Source organism: Megalobrama amblycephala, linkage group LG20 (assembly GCF_018812025.1).
Source record: "Megalobrama amblycephala isolate DHTTF-2021 linkage group LG20, ASM1881202v1, whole genome shotgun sequence".
Classification (NCBI taxonomy): domain Eukaryota; kingdom Metazoa; phylum Chordata; class Actinopteri; order Cypriniformes; family Xenocyprididae; genus Megalobrama; species Megalobrama amblycephala.
In genome coordinates this window covers 13402233-13421097 of record NC_063063.1, presented here as the reverse complement: position 1 = coordinate 13421097, position 18865 = coordinate 13402233, and the positions used below count along the sequence as shown (strand labels likewise).

Sequence of the window (18865 nt, the reverse complement as noted above, 5' to 3'; positions counted from 1 at the left end):
CGTGCGCTGCTCACGTCACCATCACGACTCCACACTGACTCCACTGATTCTCAGTTACTATTACTCAACATCTCTCTCACAGCTCACGGAATAATACAACACAGATACATTAAGACACAAACATGAAGGGGAAAAAAAGCATTATTAAATGATTATTGCTGCTCTGATCTGGGGTTGACAACTTCAATCTCATGGAACCACTAAAAAGACATTTATTTTACATATAAGCCCAGCCGACCCCCTATAGACTTCATGGACCCTCAGCATGATGAAACAGAAAAAGGGAAAGAAAAAAATATACAGAAAAAAACCTTTGCTATACAGTGTGGTTACAAATTTCACTAATTACTGAGTTCACTAATGCAAATGCTTCTATTTTGCATATTTGTGTGTGGTGGCTCTTGATGCACTGACTCTAGCTTCAGTCCACTCATTTTGAAGCTCTCCTAAGTTCTTAAATCTTCTCAAGCCTGCGGTCATTTCTTTCACTTGTACACCTTTTCCTACCACACTTTTTCCTTCCAGTCAACTTTCCATGAATATGCTTCGGCACAGCACTCTGCAAACAGCCAGCTCATTGGATTTGATAATATAATTTGTAATTAAGTTATTAATTACAAATTATATTATCTATCTATCTATCTATCTATTTAAATTTTTGCTCTTTGTTTTGAATCCTAGGGCCCAGTTGTTCAAAAAGTTTACCCTGGATCAGACTGATCCAGATTTGGAAATCCCAGGATCAGATAATCAATCTACTTTTGTGCTGTTTTTTCAAATGCAAGATTGAATTGGATGATTCAGATTCAAACTATTCCAGATCACCAAATCTGGATTACCAGAGCTCTAAATGGGACTACATAGCTACAACTAACTATGAAGAACTACCGGAAGAATAGCCAGTGCTTGGGTCACTTTATGTGTTTTGGTTTAAAGAGACAGAAAACAGCACAATAAAAGAGTTCAAACGTCCCGTTCCATTTTCTATTTCGTTTAAACAGTCTGACCCACAACAAATAAAAGAAAATAAATATACATGCTATAAGGGATGATTTATCTTTGATTATTGTGTCATCATAATTAAGATACGGTGATTATTGACAGTTAAAATTAAAATATATTATTTTTGTTTGACACTGACAGCTGTTTGGGGGATTACTTTATGAGGACAAAATAATTTGTTTCACTTTAATGTATTGAAAGGCTATACAGGTGCATCTCAATAAATTAGAATATCATGACAAAGTTTTTTTTTTTCTGTAATTTAATTAAAAAATTAAAACTTAAATATATTCTAGATTTATTAGACAAAGTAAAATATTTCCAGAATTTTTTGTTTTCAGTTTGATGATTACAGCTTGCTGCTCATCAAAATCAAAAAATCAGTATCTAAAATTATTAGAATATTTAATTTCAAGTTCTATTAAATTACCATTCTCAGGGTATAAATACTGGGTTTAGGTCAGTAATCCCAACAGCAGTCATGGGGAAGTCTGCTGACTTGACAGTTGTCCAGAAGACAATCATCAAGACCCTCCACATTGAGGGTAAGCCACAGAGGGTCATTGCTGAAAGAGCTGGCTGTTCGCAGAGTGCTGTGCCAAAGCATATTCATGGAAAGTTGACTGGAAGGAAAAAGTGTGGTAGGAAAAGGTGTACAAGTGAAAGGAATGACCGCAGGCTTGAGGTCATTAGGAGAGCTTCAAAAGGAGTGGACTGAAGCTGGAGTCAGTGCATCAAGAGCCACCACACAGAGATGTCTTCAGGAAATGGGCTCCAACTGTCACATCCCACGTACCAAGTCACTTCTGAACCAAAGACAACGTCAGAAGCATCTTACCTGGGCTAAGGAGAAAAAGAACTGGACTGTTGCTCAGTGGTCCAAAGTCCTATATTCAGATGAAAGTAAATTTTGCATTTCATTTGGAAATCAAGGTCTCAGAGTCTGGAGGAAGTGTGGAGAGGCACAGAAACCAGGTTGCTTGAAGTTGTTGGAAATCTCAGAAGCAAAGACCAGGAGACTTGGATGTATCTTCAGCAGATTCTTTATTGAGAACACATGCTGTCGGTAGCTGCAGTCATCAAGTCTAACTAAGGCAGTGTACATTGAAGTTTATATACATTTTAGGGGGTAGTGCTTAGGGATAGCGACAAAGCACCAGGGAGACGACCTTAAAAAAAGCATGCAAATTAAGTATTCAGGTATAGGAACCTGCCCCAGACTCTAGAGTGTCACAAGTCCTAATCCAATCAGCATAACTATTCAAAGAAAGGGACAGGGGCTCCAAGAGCCATTAACGACAAAAGGTGAGAATCTCAGTAATCTGACTCATTAGACATTCAATAAAGAGAACAGGAACTGGCAGAAAAACTCTTGCTGGAAACTTTGCTAAACAGAATCATTCATCTGATGTTGTCATCTTTACCTTAAAATGCTAAATACAATGTACTTCACCTTAGTATTTCATGTGAGGTTATGTCAGGACGTAGGATCATCAGATCTTAAACAGATTCTTAAATTTGTAATCCCACAAAGTCCAGTGTGAAGTTTCCACAGTCAGTGATGATTTGGGCTGTCATGTCACCTGCTGGTGTTGGTCCACTGTGTTTTCTGAAGTCCACAGTCAACGCAGCCATCTACCAGGAAATTTTAGAAATTTCATTTTCCAGCAGGATTTGGCACCTGCCCACACTGCCAAAGGCACCAAAAGCTGGTTCAATGACCATGGTGTTACTATGCTTGATTGGCCAGCAAACTCGCTTGACCTGACCCCCATACAGAATCTATAGGGTATTGTCAAGAGGAAGATGAGAGACACCAGACCCAACAATGCAGATGACCTGAAGGCCACTATCAAAGCAACCTGGGCTTCCATTTCACCTGAGCAGTGCCACAGACTGATTGTATCCATGCCACGCCACATTGATGCAGTAATTCATGCAAAACAAGGCCAAGTATTGAGTGCATAGAAATGAACATACTTTCAGAAGCCTGATATTTCTGTTCAAAATATATTTTTTCATTGATCTTATGAAGTATTCTAATTTATTGAGATAGTGAATTGTTGGGTTTTTGTTAAATGTGAGCCACAATCACAATTAAAAGAACCAAAGACTTAAAGTACTTCAGTCTTTGTGCATTGAATTTACACAAGTTCCACAATTTGAGTTGAATTACTGAAATAAATGAACTCTTCCATGACATTCTAATTTATTGAGATGCACCTGTAAATAGCTGAAGAATCTAAGGATTTGTTTCAGCAGCAACCAACCTTTGTGTGTATATCTTCAAGAGAGCAACCATACAAAATTAAGAAAATAAAAAACAACTTTCTTCATTTTCTTAATTGTTTCATGTTATAATCATTAATAATTTATGTAATTTATTCTTTTTATTATTTATTTCATTTATCATTTATAATCATTGACCATTTATCATTTGATTATTTATTCCATTTATCATTAATTTATGTCATTTTATTGTATTTTTATATTACTTATTTTCCTTGTTCTTGCAATGATTGCTATTGTTTAATCTTATGATTATGGGGTTTCATGGAATGTTTGTCTTGACAAAAAAAGATAAGAGGAAATATCACAATTTCAAGTTGTTATGGGATGTTGTGAAGCAGTTTGGTATAACAACACCAGTTTCACAGACAAGGCCTAAGCTAGTCCTAGACTAAAATGCATGTTTGACATTTACATTTACATTTAGTCATTTAGCAGACGCTTTTCTCCAAAGCGACTTACAAATGAGAATAGTAGAAGCAATGAAATCAACATGAGTACAACAGTATGTAAGTGCTGTGTCAAGTCACAGTTTAGGGCACGTTTATAAAAGATATAAACAACCTAATTGAACTAAGGCCTAATCCTAGCTGAATCTAAACCCTGTCTGTAAAACCAGGCCTTGATGTATTTGTGTTGGTCAGATAAAGTCATTGTAATGGTTAAAAGTATATGCAAAACATAAATAAAAAGTGTTATTTCATTTTGTTCCTAACTCCACCCTTCTGGAATCAGGATAATCCTGATCTTACTAAAAAGCAGGTTTGAAGGTTAGACCAAAGATTATGTGATCTAATCTGATTTCAGAATCCTTTTTTTTTTCTTCTTTGGAACAACCCATTTTCCAGATTTGATACAATCCAATAGCCAAAATCCAATTAGATTTTTTCTTTCTTTTTTTTTCTATTTTTTTTTAACAGCTGGGCCCAGAATTTCAATGTGGACTTTTATAAAAAACACTTGGTTGTTTAAAAGGTCATATACTATAAAATACACAGCTCATATATGAATAAAAATATATAAAATATAGAAACTTCAGGTTTTCTGTTAAATTGCATTCATTAAAAAATTATTTGGCAATGTACACCCATATGTCTTTAGTACTTTGGCAAATAAAACAAAACACACAGAAATCATTCTTAAAGCACAAATGTCCACCCCTTGGCAATTTGGTAGCCTGTAAAATAAATAACAATATTCTGGACCTCAAACCACAATATGAAAATAAGAACAGAATCAAAAGTGAAGATACAGTCATTGCAAGCACAGTAATTGATCCCTGTAATCCACTATTTAATAACCTGACTCACAGTTCAGTGTTCCTGAGTTTTGGTTGAGGCACATCACATTCCTTATTAAAATCACAGCCATGAAGGAGCTTTAAGTAATGCTTTCTGACCGTTTCATACAGTGGAGCCGAATGATTAATGCTGGGAAAAGTCATGGGCTTCTCGTTGAGAAACAACTGTACTCTAAGTCCATCACTACATTCATACAGGACAAAGACTAAGTTTGCAGCATAAGGTACAATCTGACTAGAGCGGAATGTGCGGTTGTGCTGCGATGAAAAATTGTCTGCAGTTAGAGGTTTTTCATCCTTGAAGAAGCCCATCAAAGAGAGCAGAGGCAGCAGGGTCTCAGCATGACCAACCTGGATGGTGGCAGTCTTTTTTACCTCCCCAAATCTGTCAAATGACAGGAAACATTTTAAAACCACAAGTGAACACATAAACATCTTTAATATGTTCTACGGATTGTTCTAAGAGGACAAATACACCATAACTGACTAAGAACCAGTCCACATCTCAATCTCCTTACCTGTAGTCATTAGCAATCTTATCAAGACGCTTGAAAATATCATGAAAGAGAGGGCAGCTGGATTTACGGTTGATGTCATGTCCGTATCCCCTCTTCCAGTACTGTTTCAAGTCATTTTTATACTCCAGGACCTAACAAGAGGCCAAAAACATGTTACTGAAAAAGAGAACATGCATTTAGTTGCCAAGGTAAATCCAATTATGAAACGCAGGAGAAACCTATCATGCACATTTTATAGGCCAATGGGGACAATTACCAGATTACAGATTACTCATTCCACAATCCCACAAATGCAGATTGAACATGTTCAACCAGTGAAAACAAGCGCCGCCCAATGCCAACACACTGATCCAGCAAAGTGTCTGTTGCCGTTGGTCTGCGTTTGTCAGTCCATTGTGAATTGGCCTTATGAGTGTAAATCTAAAATTAAAAATAATCTTAAAGGATTATTTCACTTTCACATAAAATTTTCCTGATAGTTTACTCACCCCCATGTCATCCAAGATGTTCATGTCTTTCTATCTTCAGTTGAAAAGAAATTAAGGTTTTTGATGAAAACATTCCAGGATTATTCTCCATATAATGGACTTCAATGGCCTCCAAACAGTTGAAGGTCAAAATTATAGTTTCAGTGCAGCTTCAAAGGGCTTTAAACGATACCAGACGAGGAAAACGATCAGTCATTTTCGAAAAAATGTAAATGTATATGCTTTATATAAACAAATGATCGCCTTCCAAGTGCTTCCGCCAAAACCGCACTTTCGTATTCTTCAAAAAACTTACGCTGTATGTCCTATGCCTTCCCTATTCTACTTACGGAACGAACGCAGCGCCAGTTCCATTTTTCCCGTAAGTAGAATAGGTAGAATGACTGATTGTTTCGCTAGATAAGACCCTTATTCCTCGTCTGGTATCGTTTAAAGTCCTTTGAAGCTGCACTGAAACTATAATTTTGACCTTCAACTGTTTGGAGGCCATTGAAGTCCACTATAAGGAAAATAATCCTGGAATATTTTAATCAAAAACCTTAATTTCTTTTTGACTTAAGAAAGAAAGACATGAACATCTTGGATGACATGGGGGGTGAGTAAATTATCAGGAAAATTTTATTTGAAAGTGAACTAATCCTTTAATTCCAGTGTATTCCCTAAACTGTAAAAGATATAGCTGTGTCATCACTGCATTAGCAAACACGTAATAAATGCTGCATTCAAACAGAGTTGTTATATGTAATGGAGCTGACATGTAATTACACTTTGAATCTTAATAACATTCATTAAATCCACTGAAAATTGATGTTTTGAATTTCCAACCAGCATATACGTACTTGAGCGTCAGACTCATCCAGCAGATCGCACCATGGAGAGTTCTCTGACTTGATGGCAAACTCATAAGAGCACAAAAAGAAAACTGCCTCTGCCATTTCTTGGAACAAAATGTAAATCAAGATCAGGAAGCATCTTTTTTATTGACTATTTCAGTAAACAGATTAACATTTACCAACTTGAAAATTATACACTAATATAAAAAGCAAAATTACCTGGGGTGATTTGATTGTATGGAATCTCAAGACGACTGGATAATTTCCTCCGTAGTGCATCCATTTCTGCTGAAGATTTAAAGCGTTCTACCTCCTTCAAAGCTGTTTTATTGTTCTCAACACTTTCAACAAATCTCTCACAATGATCAAAGAATCTCATGAGTGAATCATCCACATAGTGTTTGTAATCCATATCTATAAAACAAGAAGAAGTATGGTTAGTTGAATAACAGTTGAATAACCAAGGGCCATTACTTCAACTATAAATATTGCTGGATTATAGATAAACCACACCTGGTGCAGAGTTGTTTACATAGTCTGCTCTGCACAGATAACAACAGACACTTTATGGCAGATGTGCTGAGGACAAACAAATCTCTCATTGTGTTTCAGTGTCTTTAAATGCCAGCTGTTTGGCCTAATACAATTAAATGCTATGTAAATTTAAAATGTCCCCACTGCAAATGTTTGCAATAATCTGAGCTTCAACTTAGTATTGCATGTGTGATAAATCATGGGTTGTCAAATTGGGATGCTAGAGGTTAGTGAAACAATTGAGGGTGTTTTACTAAATGTATTTTTAGGCGTTAACTTAAAATGTTAAGTAGCCTACATGTTGAATTAAAGGGTTTGTTCACCCAAAAATTAAAATTATGTCATTTATTACTCACCCTCATGTCGTCCCACATCCGTAAGACCTTCGTTGATCTTTGAACACAAATTAAGATATTTTTCAAGCCATCAAATCCGATGGCTCAGTGAGGCCTCCATAGACAGCAATAACACTCTCTTTTTCAATGCCGAGAAAGCAACTAAAAACATATTTAAAACAGTTCATGTTACTACAGTGTTTCAACCTTAATATTATAAAGTGACGAGAATACTTTTTGTACGCTAATAATAACCAAATAGCGACTTTATTCCACAATATCCAGTGACGGGCGATTTCAAAACACTGCTTCATGAAGCTTTGAATCTTTATGAATCAATCAGTGGTTCAGAGCGCCAAAAATCACATGACTTCAGTAAACGAGGTGTCGTTACGTCATAAGAGTTTTGAAACTTCAATAGTTCACGTGACTGTGGCAGTTTGATACGTGCTCCGAATCTCAATCAAAATCTCTAAATCAAAATCTATTATTCGTAAAGAATCAAAGCTTCATGAAGCAGTGTTTTGAAATTGCCATTCACTAGATATTGTGGAATTAAGAGTCGCTATTTTATTATTTTTGGCGCACAAAGTATTCTCGTCGCTTTATAATATTAAGGTTGAAACACTGTAGTCACATGAACTGTTTTAAATATGTTTTTAGTAGCTGTCTGGGCAATGAAAAAGAGAGTGTTATTGCTGTCTATGGAGGCCTCACTGAGCCATTGGATTTGATCAAAAATATCTTAATTTGTGTTTCGAAGATCAACGAAGGTCTTACGGGTGTGGAACGACATGAGGGCGAGTAATTAATTATATAATTTTCATTTTTGGGTGAACTAACCCTTTAAATATAATTTTTAATACAATTTTTAATTTGTATAATTTTTAATGAATTTTTAATGACACAGTCTATGTAGCTATGTAAGATAAGTAGTTCTTCTGTTGTCATTTACTCACCATCATGTCTTTACAAACATGTATGACTTTTTTGCTTCTGGAACATAAAAGAAGTGGTGGATCCAAAATGGTCAATATTCTTATTCATGCATTTTATTCATATTTATGTTAATCATTTATGGCTTATGATTTATCAATTTTACTTCTGATTTCATACATTTATGTACTCCTACTTTATATATTAATTCTCATCATTCTCATTTCAAGTATTTACTTGTTATTGTACCCTTATGGTTATTCTTATTTTATCTTTAAGAGTATGTATGCTTGTTATATTCAATTGTTCTTCGAGTGTTCCAATGTGACAGGTCACGTTGACACGTTTGTGGTTAGATATTGGACGATGTTTTTTTGCTTTCGGAATTAGTTGTTCATTTGAACTTAATATGTCTGTTATTATTTCTGCTGACATGTAATAATGTAAGATTTGCGAAAATTCCCTAAGGGGGTCAAAACAACTCCTGTATCTATTTTTGACATCTGACCAGTCTATGACATAATGGGTAAATCCATTCGACCTTTTCTGATTAGAACAAAACATGAGTTTGAGTGGGATGTAAACTTTCCCTATTCTTATCAGCAGGAAATGGACTGAGTCGTTGTTAGGGGGGCTTTTCTCCTTTGCTCTTTCCTTTGCTCTCCCTTGCTCTTCTGCTTCTTCTCTCCTATCTGCAAATGACACAGTTCTGCAAATTCTGTAAATTCTGATCTTCATCTATTAGATAATACTCTGGATTTTTTTTACGATTCTCTAAATTTTATTATTAACTATTAATTACTTATTTCTGATTGTTATTTTACCTTTTGGTTTTATTAAATATTTAATTATCGATTAAAGTTTGCGTGTGAAGCTAAATTTAATTGCAATGAATAAATAATGTTTCTTCAACGTCATCAATAACCTGGATCTCATTTTCTCAAGTTTTTGCATCAAGAAGATATAACTTATTGAGAAATGTTTCAGTCTATACAATTGAAGTCAACGTCTTCTGTGTGTTCCACAGAAGAATGAAAGTCATAGGTTTAGAATGATACGAGGGTGAGTAAATGATGAGAGAATTAATTTCTAGGAGGAACTACTCATGTAAAATGTTTAAAAAGCCAACAAAACTGGTAAAAGAAGGGGCACTGAGCCTACCCTGAACATCCCAGAGTCTGTGAAGGCCCTCTTGGAAAGCTTTAACACTATCAACACAGCGGTGCTTGGAGCTGGTGATGAACTCAATGCGGTTGGCAAGGAGGTGATCCTCTGAAATCAAGGTGGGAAATGACCCTGCCAGTCTCATAGCCAAATGCCTGTGGTCATCTCGCCCTTTCTCCACCAGTCTACCGTCCATGTCTTCCGTGTACCACATCTTCCATGTTTTAATGTCATTGAGCCTCGAGGCAGGACCGGACGCATCAGACACGACCAGATCAAACAGTCGCGCGATCCTTTTCACATTTTTGGTGGTTGGATAGCGCGTCCCGTGACGTATCACCGACACCACATGAATGGCACGGCAATCTGGAGAGGGGGGAGCCAGCAGCGATCTGTTTACAAACAAAATGTCATCTAATAGATGCGGGTTCACTTCCTCGTACCTGCCTTTTGTCCCAAAGTAATGCGCTATAGCCGGTATCGTTGGTCTGGCGAGTTTAGAGAATGACAAACCAACCATAACGATCAAAGAAGTGATGAGAAAGTTCATAAGGAAATAAGTTATTTTCATTTCTGGATGTGCGATACCTGTTCCACCGAAAATACCTGTAGCTTGGTCACCTGTACATTCATTCAATGCCTAAATTAACCACGCGCCCTGCCAACTATGACGCACACTATCTGTGAAGCCAGCCTCAAATACGAGATACAAAACCTTCCGGGTCAAAACACAGACGCTTCAGGTAAAGAAAAAAAAATCACTGATAATATCAGGAAAGCATATAATAGTTGTTTTATTTCAAAATTAGTACAATACAACTTTTAAGAACTAAGTTATATGCTTTCAAATATTTAAAGAAAAGATATTGTGCTACGCTAGATGGCGGTGTTGTGCATCCCTTTAATGTAGTTTAACCCTTTGATGCCAAAGTTTTGTTGTTGTCATATGTACAGGGTATGGCGTAAAATTAAATTCTTGGGAAATTCTTGCAGATAAAGACAACATACAGTGTGCTAAATTTAACAAACAATGCAAACATAAATTAGACAAAACCACATAACGACAGAATGCAATGTACATAGGTATAAAGTGCGTACAGGAATGTATAAGTTAAGCATAAAATAAGTTAACTGTAATTAAATAACAGCAGTACAAATGTAGCAGTAACATAATTGGAGGAATTCTTGAGGTAGAACAGTACTGAGGTGCAGAGAGTGTTGATCATAAGTGATACGAGATATGACTGGTTAAGTTTGATGAGTGTGTATTGTAAAGGAGTCATAGATTTATATGTTCTGAAAGAACAGTATGATGGTAGAAGCTGTCTTTGAATCTTGACGTACATGTGCTTATGGACCAAAAGCGCTTTCCAGAGCCAGAAAGGAAAAAAGTGGTTGTGCAGAACTTCTGACGTTTCCAATTTTGCAGAGACATCATTTAGAATAAATGTCCTATAATGCTGGGATACTTGTGATACTGATTAATTATGTTTTTTTACATTTATTCTTAATGTATTTTTCTAACTTTTGATTCTGGGCAGTGGCCCTCCAGGACCGGAGTTGCCCATCCCTGGTATACACCATTATAAAAAATATAAAACAATGTCTAACAATATTAATTGTTCAGAGACTTTAGAGATAGCACCCTCTGTAGATCTAAAAAAAGGAAGAAAGAAAGAAAGAAAGAAAGAAAGAAAGAACGAAAGAAAGAAAGAAAGAAAAAGATTTAACTTGACTTTTGAGGGAAAAAACAAACAAATGCGTTTTTGCAATATTGGACATTTCTGAAATAATGATTCAAGACTGTATAACTTGCAGTCACGTTTTTGTTTTTTTGTTTTTTACATGGCCTGACACGTGGCAAGGAGCAGTGTCTCAAAAACTATTGATGGGCTTTATTTCAGTTTGTATCTTGTGTTTCTCTCTGAGAAAAATTGTTTATAGCTCTTTAATACACAAACAGTACAGGAGCACATGCATATCTCTCTTCAGGGAACAAACAGGATTGGTGTACTGTTTATTCTGCTTATTTCCTGAATTAATTCATTGTAGATTTTGTGCATCTGCATATAATATTTTGTTTTGCTTTTGTTGATATTTTTGCAATGAGCTGTTTTAACGCACACATGATAGCCGTGACTCATGAACTACTTGACTTGACATATTCTATTTGCCAAGACAGTGTACATCTCAGATTGGGGATGGAGATTTACAATCTCAGGTTCAGCTCCTGCAGGATGAGGTCAGTTTTTATCAAATTATTTTCTCTAAATTTATTTAGTATTGTGCCATGTCAGGTTCATTCATTTTAGCCCGGTTAGTATATGCAATGGTGTAACTGCAGTTAAAGGTGCTAAAGAGGATCTTTTCGTCGAACTGAGAAACCAAAGTCTGTTAGTGAGTTTTTGAAATGAGCGCATGCGTAAGAACAACCCCCCTCCTTCACAGCTCATTTTGAGGGAACGCCTCGCAAAACGCGTGCACGAGTATTGGAACACGAGTGTTTGTTTACCACCGGCATTCGCTGTGTCGTGTTAGTGGATTCATTATGTCGGACTCACCGCAGGTAACTCATAATCTGCAGTTGTTACTCCTGTCTCCTGACAAAAACATTGCATGCAGCGCCTGTATAGTGTGGAAAGTTACTGGAGCGTGCGGCCGCGCACGTCTCGCACAAGGAACGTCATGGCAGTGATTGACAAGCCAGAGGGCCAATCCGCGCACGTCTTTCACAAGGAACGTAATGGCAGTGATTGACAAGCCAGAGGGCCAATCGTGTTTTTAAGGCCCTACCTTGTGCACAGATGATGTATATTAATATTATTCCTTTCAGTGCACCTAATAAATAGTCTTTTATCAGTTAGTAAAGACAGTTTCAAGTAATATTGCAAAAATGTATAAAACAAAACATCCCCTTTAGCACCTTTAAGTCCAAAACTACAGCTATAATACATACCACTAAAGGTGTGATACACCATTTCATACAGCAGGTTGCCGCAGCCAAAATTGATTAGTGTCACATCCAGGGTGTCCATGTTTTGATATCTCTATGGAGAACTCCGCAGCTACAGCAGTTGTTAACAGCCTCAACATCCTGCCGCATGCTGTGCAATCTCTTAAGTTGAAGGTGCCCCTAAACCTCTCCAAAAAATTTAAGCGATTCTAGCAGGGCAAGGGGCGCTGCAAGACCATAATATAATGATCGGAGAGGTCTTGCCAGTCCAGCAGCTCAATAATGTGGGGTGAGCTGGGACCCTTATTGGCAAGGACTATCAGGCTGATTTCCAGGGGAACAGGTTAGGGATGATCAGGCTAGAAGAAAGACAATTTTTATGTAGTTAGATGGAAGTTTGCTGTCTGATTACCTTTAATATAAAATTCAAAACATAGACTGAAAGGAGATAACACAGGGACTGCAGCCTATTTACAATGTTGATATATTCCATGGCTTCCATTTTTCCTGGCATATTTCAGTGCCACCTGATCAACAAAACAGAGAATTAGATAGAATTAACATATCATATCACTTAAACTAATCCTTAACAGATATGTATGGTAAAGTTTTGTGAATTTAAATTCCAGTCATCAATTTAAAACTGAACAAACAAATTTCCACATAAATGGCACCAAATCCTTCCTTCCCCAGTTTATAGCCAATGTTGGAGTTTGAGCAGATGTCTGAAGAAAGATAAAATTTTAAGCAGTTGTGACATAATATTCTCAATCTAAAACTATTTAAACATTTCATATAATTATTATATAAGTAGTTTCAGTGGCATCATATTGAGAGATTACATGGAATCTGTACTTCACTTGTCACACTGCAGGACTATTTAAGTGAAAAGGAAACAAAGCAATTAATGCTGTGAAAACTCAATTAAATGTTACTGTTACATCAATTAAACACACACACATTTTCCTTATCCTTTATATATGAGAATAACTTTTGTCTTGAAACCTTTTAAATAGTAAGTTGTAGTCCGTTTGAGTCGATCACCTCTATATCTTTGTACTTTTTTGAGTTTCTGCAAATAATTTTAATGCATTTTCTGTTTCTAACAGTCATCAGAAGTATGTGATGACTTTACAATAATAAATATATATTTTCCTTGTTCTCCTCGTTTTGCCATTATAGTTGATGATTTCCTTGGAATGGTTGCCTTTCCTCACATCCACATGAGGGCGACAGACTTCTTTTGGTATATGGAAGCGACAGCAGTCCAGTATGACTGCCTGACATCCAAAAATAACAAAAGCAGTTACAGCTTAGAAATTATAACAAGATAATGTTCTTGTTACAGATCCCTTGTTCCCCTGGACTCCATTTCCCAAGATCCTCCTGTTCTCCACACCTGCACTCACTTCCCTCGTCAGCTCCTCATCATCACTCATCACCTGCACCTGGACTCTATTGTCTTCACTCCCTTTATATGGCACTCACTCCCTTCACTCCTGGTCCGTTCTGAATGTTGTTTATTGTGTATGTTGGCGTTCCTTGCCCTTGTTTGATTAAAGTGGTATATTATTGTGGAAATCCGCATCTGCCTCATCTCTGCACCAGCAACCTTAACAGAAGAACGGACCTTTAAACCGCCGGATTTTCCACGAAAAAGAAAATAAGAAAATATGGAGACTTTCCCCGGCTCCCTGGATCCAGCTCCTCCAACGCCTCTCACCCTGACAGCCAGCGATCGCCTTATCGGGCTCCTGCAGGTAGGTCGTTCGCTGGAGAGGTATGTGGAGGAGTTCGTTGAGCTTGCTTATTTGACTAACTGGCCCGACGCTCAGTTGATCGCCCTGTTTCTGGATGGACTGGACGACAACACTATCCGTTTTGATGAACCTGTTTATCGTTTCTCCTTGAGCGAAACTATCAATTTAATTTTGTGGTTAAATGGCTCCAAATTCTTTGTGGACACGGTTCAGGATCAGTGTATGTCTCCAGTCCATCCGGAAACACGGTTGGCCGGGCCAGTCAGTCAACCTCCGTCTCCCTCCGCATACCCCTCCAGTGAACTCCCTGCCTGCCCCACACGGAACCCACACTCCTCAACTGGGTCCCGAAAGCGGAGGAGGAGGAAGCAAGCAGCTCCAGTATCTCCAGAGCCCGCTCCAGTATCTCCAGAGCCCGCTCCAGTCTCCATAGAGCCCGCTCCAGTCTCTCCAGAGCCCGCTCCAGTCTCCATAGAGCCCGCTCCAGTCTCTCCAGTGTTTTTTAGAAAATGAGTGATTGTTTCTCTAGATAAGACCATTATTTCTCATCTGGGGTCGTGTAGAACAATTTGAAGCTGCAGTGAAACTAATTTTGACCTTCAACTGTTTGGTGCCCATTGAAGTCCACTATATGGAGAAAAATCCTGGAATGTTTTCATCAAAAACTTTAATTTCTTTTCGACTGAAGAAAGAAAGACATGGACATCTTGGATGACATGGGGGTGAGTAAATTATCAGGAAAAGTTTATTTAAAAGTGGACTAATCCTTTAAAGAACTACCATGGAACTACTAGTACCCAAGCAGGTAATAAAAAGCAGAATGTAAAATCAAGCTGATAAGAAAGGGGATAACATTCAATATCACTAGGATGTTACAATTTAAACTAATCTCTAAGCCACGAGACAGTGTCTCACTGATTTGTATGATGGCACGAAAGTATGTGGGGGTCTTTATGTAAACATTTATGGAGGTTATGTCTATTGTCTGTGCTATCAGCTCCTGCCAGTAAATGTGTGTAAGTGGCTGCCAGAGGATGTGCAATGATATCCTCTTGCTCTTAAACTACTAGTCTTACATAAAAGTTATTGAACATGTTTCCTTTTTTTTCAGTAGTTTTCTTCCAAATTCAGTGCCCTTCCATCATACAGTGCTAAACATACCAGAAATTTGGTCTGACCACAAATTGTCATTAAATGTTTGCTCTGCTGTCAAAAATTCACATTCACATTCAAAGGTTAAAATTAATTAAAAAGTACTTGTAAATGTTGTCAACATTGTGGGGGTAATGCATTACATTTAACACAAGTTATGTAATCAGATTACTTTTTCAAGTAACTGGTAAAGTAATGCATTACTTTTAAATTTATAACAAAATATCTGAGTTTTTTTTTTTAAAAGTAAGTTGTTTTCCCATTTATTGACTGACACCTCTCTTGTCCTTATGTTGAGATTAACTGGAAGTGAGGTGCAGAGGCGTTGAGTGCGCAGTGCAAACCTGTAATAAATATAGTCTACGTGACATCATCAAGTGTAATGTATTAACTTTAGTGAGTTAACTTAAAAACAGAGTAATTCAAGTTGTTTTGTTTTGTTTGTGATATATTTCACACATTTTTATGTTATGTGTATACTGTGTTAGGTAATGCAGGGTCCATACAAGAAGAGACAGCAAGCTTTAAAGTTGAGAGCAGAGAACTACACTCACACACATACTGTATATAATGCATATTTAAAAAAAAAAAAAAAACTTTTATATAATATAATATTATATATATATATATATATATATATATATATATATATTATATATACAGTGGTGGTCAAAATTATTGGCACCCTTGGTAAATATGATCAAAGATGACTATAAAAATAAATCTGCATTGTTTATTCTTTTGATCTTTAATTAATAAAATTAGCGAAAATCTAACCTTTCATTGAAGGAAAAGAATTGAAAGTGGGAAAAATCACATTATGAAATAAATGTTTTTCTCCAAAACACGCTGGCCACAATTATTGGCACCCCTAGAATTTTTTTATGAGTAAAATATCTCTGAAGTATATTCCCATTCATATTTACATTTTTTTTTAGCACACCAGAGTGATCATGAACATGAAATTGTCCAGCCATGGCTTCCTGTTCCACAGGAGTATAAACATGAGGAAACACAAAGGCCAATTTCCCGTAATCATTCATCACAATGAACCAAAGAATATAGTTCTGATGTGCAGCAAAAGATTGTTGAGCTTTACAAAATAGAAAGTGTCTGTAAGAAAATAGCTAAAGCATTGAAAATCCCCATTTCCACTATTAGGGCAATAATTAAGAGGTTTCAATCAACTAAAGATGTTACAAATCTGCCTGGAAGAGGACATGTGTCTAAATCATCCTAATGCACGGTGAGGAGGAGAGTTTGAGTGGCCAAAGACTCCCTAAGGATCACAGCTGGAGAATTGCAGAGATTAGTTGAGTCTTGAGTCTCAGAAAGCCTAAAATGATCAATTATCAAATGATCAATTATCAAACAGCACCTACATCCCCACAAGTTGTTCAGGAGGGTTTCAAGAAAAATCCTCTGATCTCATCCAGAAACAATCTCCAGCATATTCAGTTGTCAGACAAGACTGGAACTTCTAAAGGGACTGGCTTCTATGGTTAGATGAAACTAAAAAAAGGGGCTTTTTGGCAGCAAACCCACCAGATGGGTTTGGTGCACACATGGATAAAAAGTATCCCATGGCCACGGTTAAATATACTGCTGGATCTTTAATGCTGTGAGCCTATTTTTCTGCTGGAGGTCCTGGACGTCTTGTTCAGATCCATGGCATCATGGATTCTATCAAATACCAACAGATAAAAAATCAAAACCTGACCGCTTCTGCTAGAAATCCTATAATGGGCCATGGTTGGATCTTGCATCAGGACAATGATCCAAAAAAAACCCACCAAAACCAACACAAAAATGTGTCACTGAGCACAAATTGAAGCTTTTGCAATGGCCATCCCAGTTCCCAGACCTGAACCCTAAAGAAAATGAGTGGAGTGAACTGAAGAGAAGAAGCACCAACATGGAGCTGGAATCTGAAGGATCTGGAGAGATTCTGTATGGAGGAATGGTCTCTGATCTCTTGTCAGGTGTTCTCCAAACTCATCAGGCATTATAGGTGAAGAGCTGTTATCTTGGCAAAAGGAGGTTGCAAAAAGTATTGAATAAAAGGGTGCCAATAATTGTGGCCAACGTGTTTTGGAGAAAACTATTTATTTTATAATGTGGTTTTCCCCCACTTTCAATTCTTTTCCTTCAATGAAAGGATAGATTTTTTGCTAATATTATGAATTAAAGATCAAAAGAATAAACAATGCAGATTTATTTTTATAGTCATCTTTGATCATATTTACCAAGGGTGCCAATAATACTGACCACCACTGTAAATCAAGATGTATTTCACCCAAAAATTAAAATTCAGTCATAATTTACTCAACCTCATGGTCCAAAAGTTTGTGTAATAAATTCTATCTTGAATCAAATAAAATATTTATTTCTGAATCTACTTTTTGTAATGTCTATTTGATGCTTTACACAGTAATGACTTTAATTTATCTTTTGGGATAATTTCTCAGCCAAATTGTCGTATGAATAAATTTGCGATTAATTACATTAATTAATTGCCACATCATGTAAAAATTTGAATCGCTTCCCAGCCCTAGTTTCTTTTTTGTTAAAGTAATAGTGTTAAAGGTGCCATCGAATTGAAAATTGAATTTACCTCAGCATAGTTGAATAACAAGAGTTCAGTACATGGAAATGACATACAGTGAGTCTCAAACTCCATTGTTTCTTCCTTCTTATATAAATCTCATTTGTTTAAAAGACCTCCGAAGAACAGGCGAATCTCAACATAACACCGACTGTTACGTAACAGTCGGGATCATTAATATGTACGCCCCCAATATTTGCATATGCCAGCTCATGTTCAAGGCATTACACAAGGGCAAAACGTCTGGATGTGCACAGCTGAATCATCAGACTAGGTAAGCAAGCAAGGACAACAGCGAAAAATGGCAGATGGAGCGATAATAACTGACATGATCCATGATAACATGGTATTTTTAGTGAGATTTGTAAATTGTCTTTCTAAATGTTGCGTTAGCATGTTGCTAATGTACTGTTAAATGTGGTTAAAGTTACCATCGTTTATTACTGTATTCACGGAGACAAGAGTCGTCGCTATTTTCATTTTTAAACACTTGCAGTCTGTATAATTCATAAACACAACTTCATTCTTTATAAATCTCTCCAACAGTGTATAGCATTAACTGTTAGCCACGGAGCACCATCAAACTCATTCAGAATCAAATGTAAACATCCAAATAAATACCATACTTACGCGATTAGACATGCTGCATGACGAACACTTTGTAAAGATCCATTCTGAGGGTTATATTAGCTGTGTGAACTCTGTTTATGCAGTTATATAGTCGAGAGCTCGGGAGGGGCGGAGAGCGCACGAATTTAAAGGGGCCACAGCATGAATCGGCTCATTTCTAATTATGCCTCAAAATAGGCAGTTAAAATAATGAATTAAAAAAAATCTATGGGGTATTTTGAGCTGCAAATTCACAGACACATTCAGGGGACACCTTAGACTTATATTACATCTTGTAAAAAAACGTTTGATGGCACCTTTAAGCATTCTTCTCCTCCATCCTATTCTACAATCTAGAATGGGAGCACAGATGAAAGGTTTGTTTGA

The 18865-nt window shown here is 36.8% G+C and overlaps 1 protein-coding gene across 1 annotated transcript; it reads right to left on the bottom strand.

The window, feature by feature from the left end:
* Window positions 1-4331: 4331 nt before the first annotated feature.
* minpp1b (multiple inositol-polyphosphate phosphatase 1b) lies at window positions 4332-10115 on the bottom strand. Its single transcript, XM_048171219.1, has 5 exons — window positions 9397-10115; window positions 6650-6844; window positions 6437-6534; window positions 5110-5240; window positions 4332-4976 (listed from the first exon to the last, which is right to left on the bottom strand). The coding sequence occupies exons 1-5, from the start codon at window positions 9968-9970 to the stop codon at window positions 4598-4600; spliced, it is 1377 nt and encodes a 458-aa protein (XP_048027176.1). The 5' UTR covers window positions 9971-10115; the 3' UTR covers window positions 4332-4597.
* Window positions 10116-18865: the final 8750 nt, after the last annotated feature.

What these genes read in the sequence shown, in the direction of transcription:
- minpp1b (XM_048171219.1), bottom strand. Translation starts at nt 9,970, where the DNA reads ATGAAAATAACTTATTTCCTTATGAACTTTCTCATCACTTCTTTGATC. An exon ending in CAGACTCTGGGATGTTCAGG is followed by an intron (nt 6,845 to 9,396) that starts GTAGGCTCAGTG and finishes CTTGTTTTATAG; the next exon opens with ATATGGATTACAAACACTAT. An exon ending in TGGATGAGTCTGACGCTCAA is followed by an intron (nt 5,241 to 6,436) that starts GTACGTATATGC and finishes GCCTCTTGTTAG; the next exon opens with GTCCTGGAGTATAAAAATGA.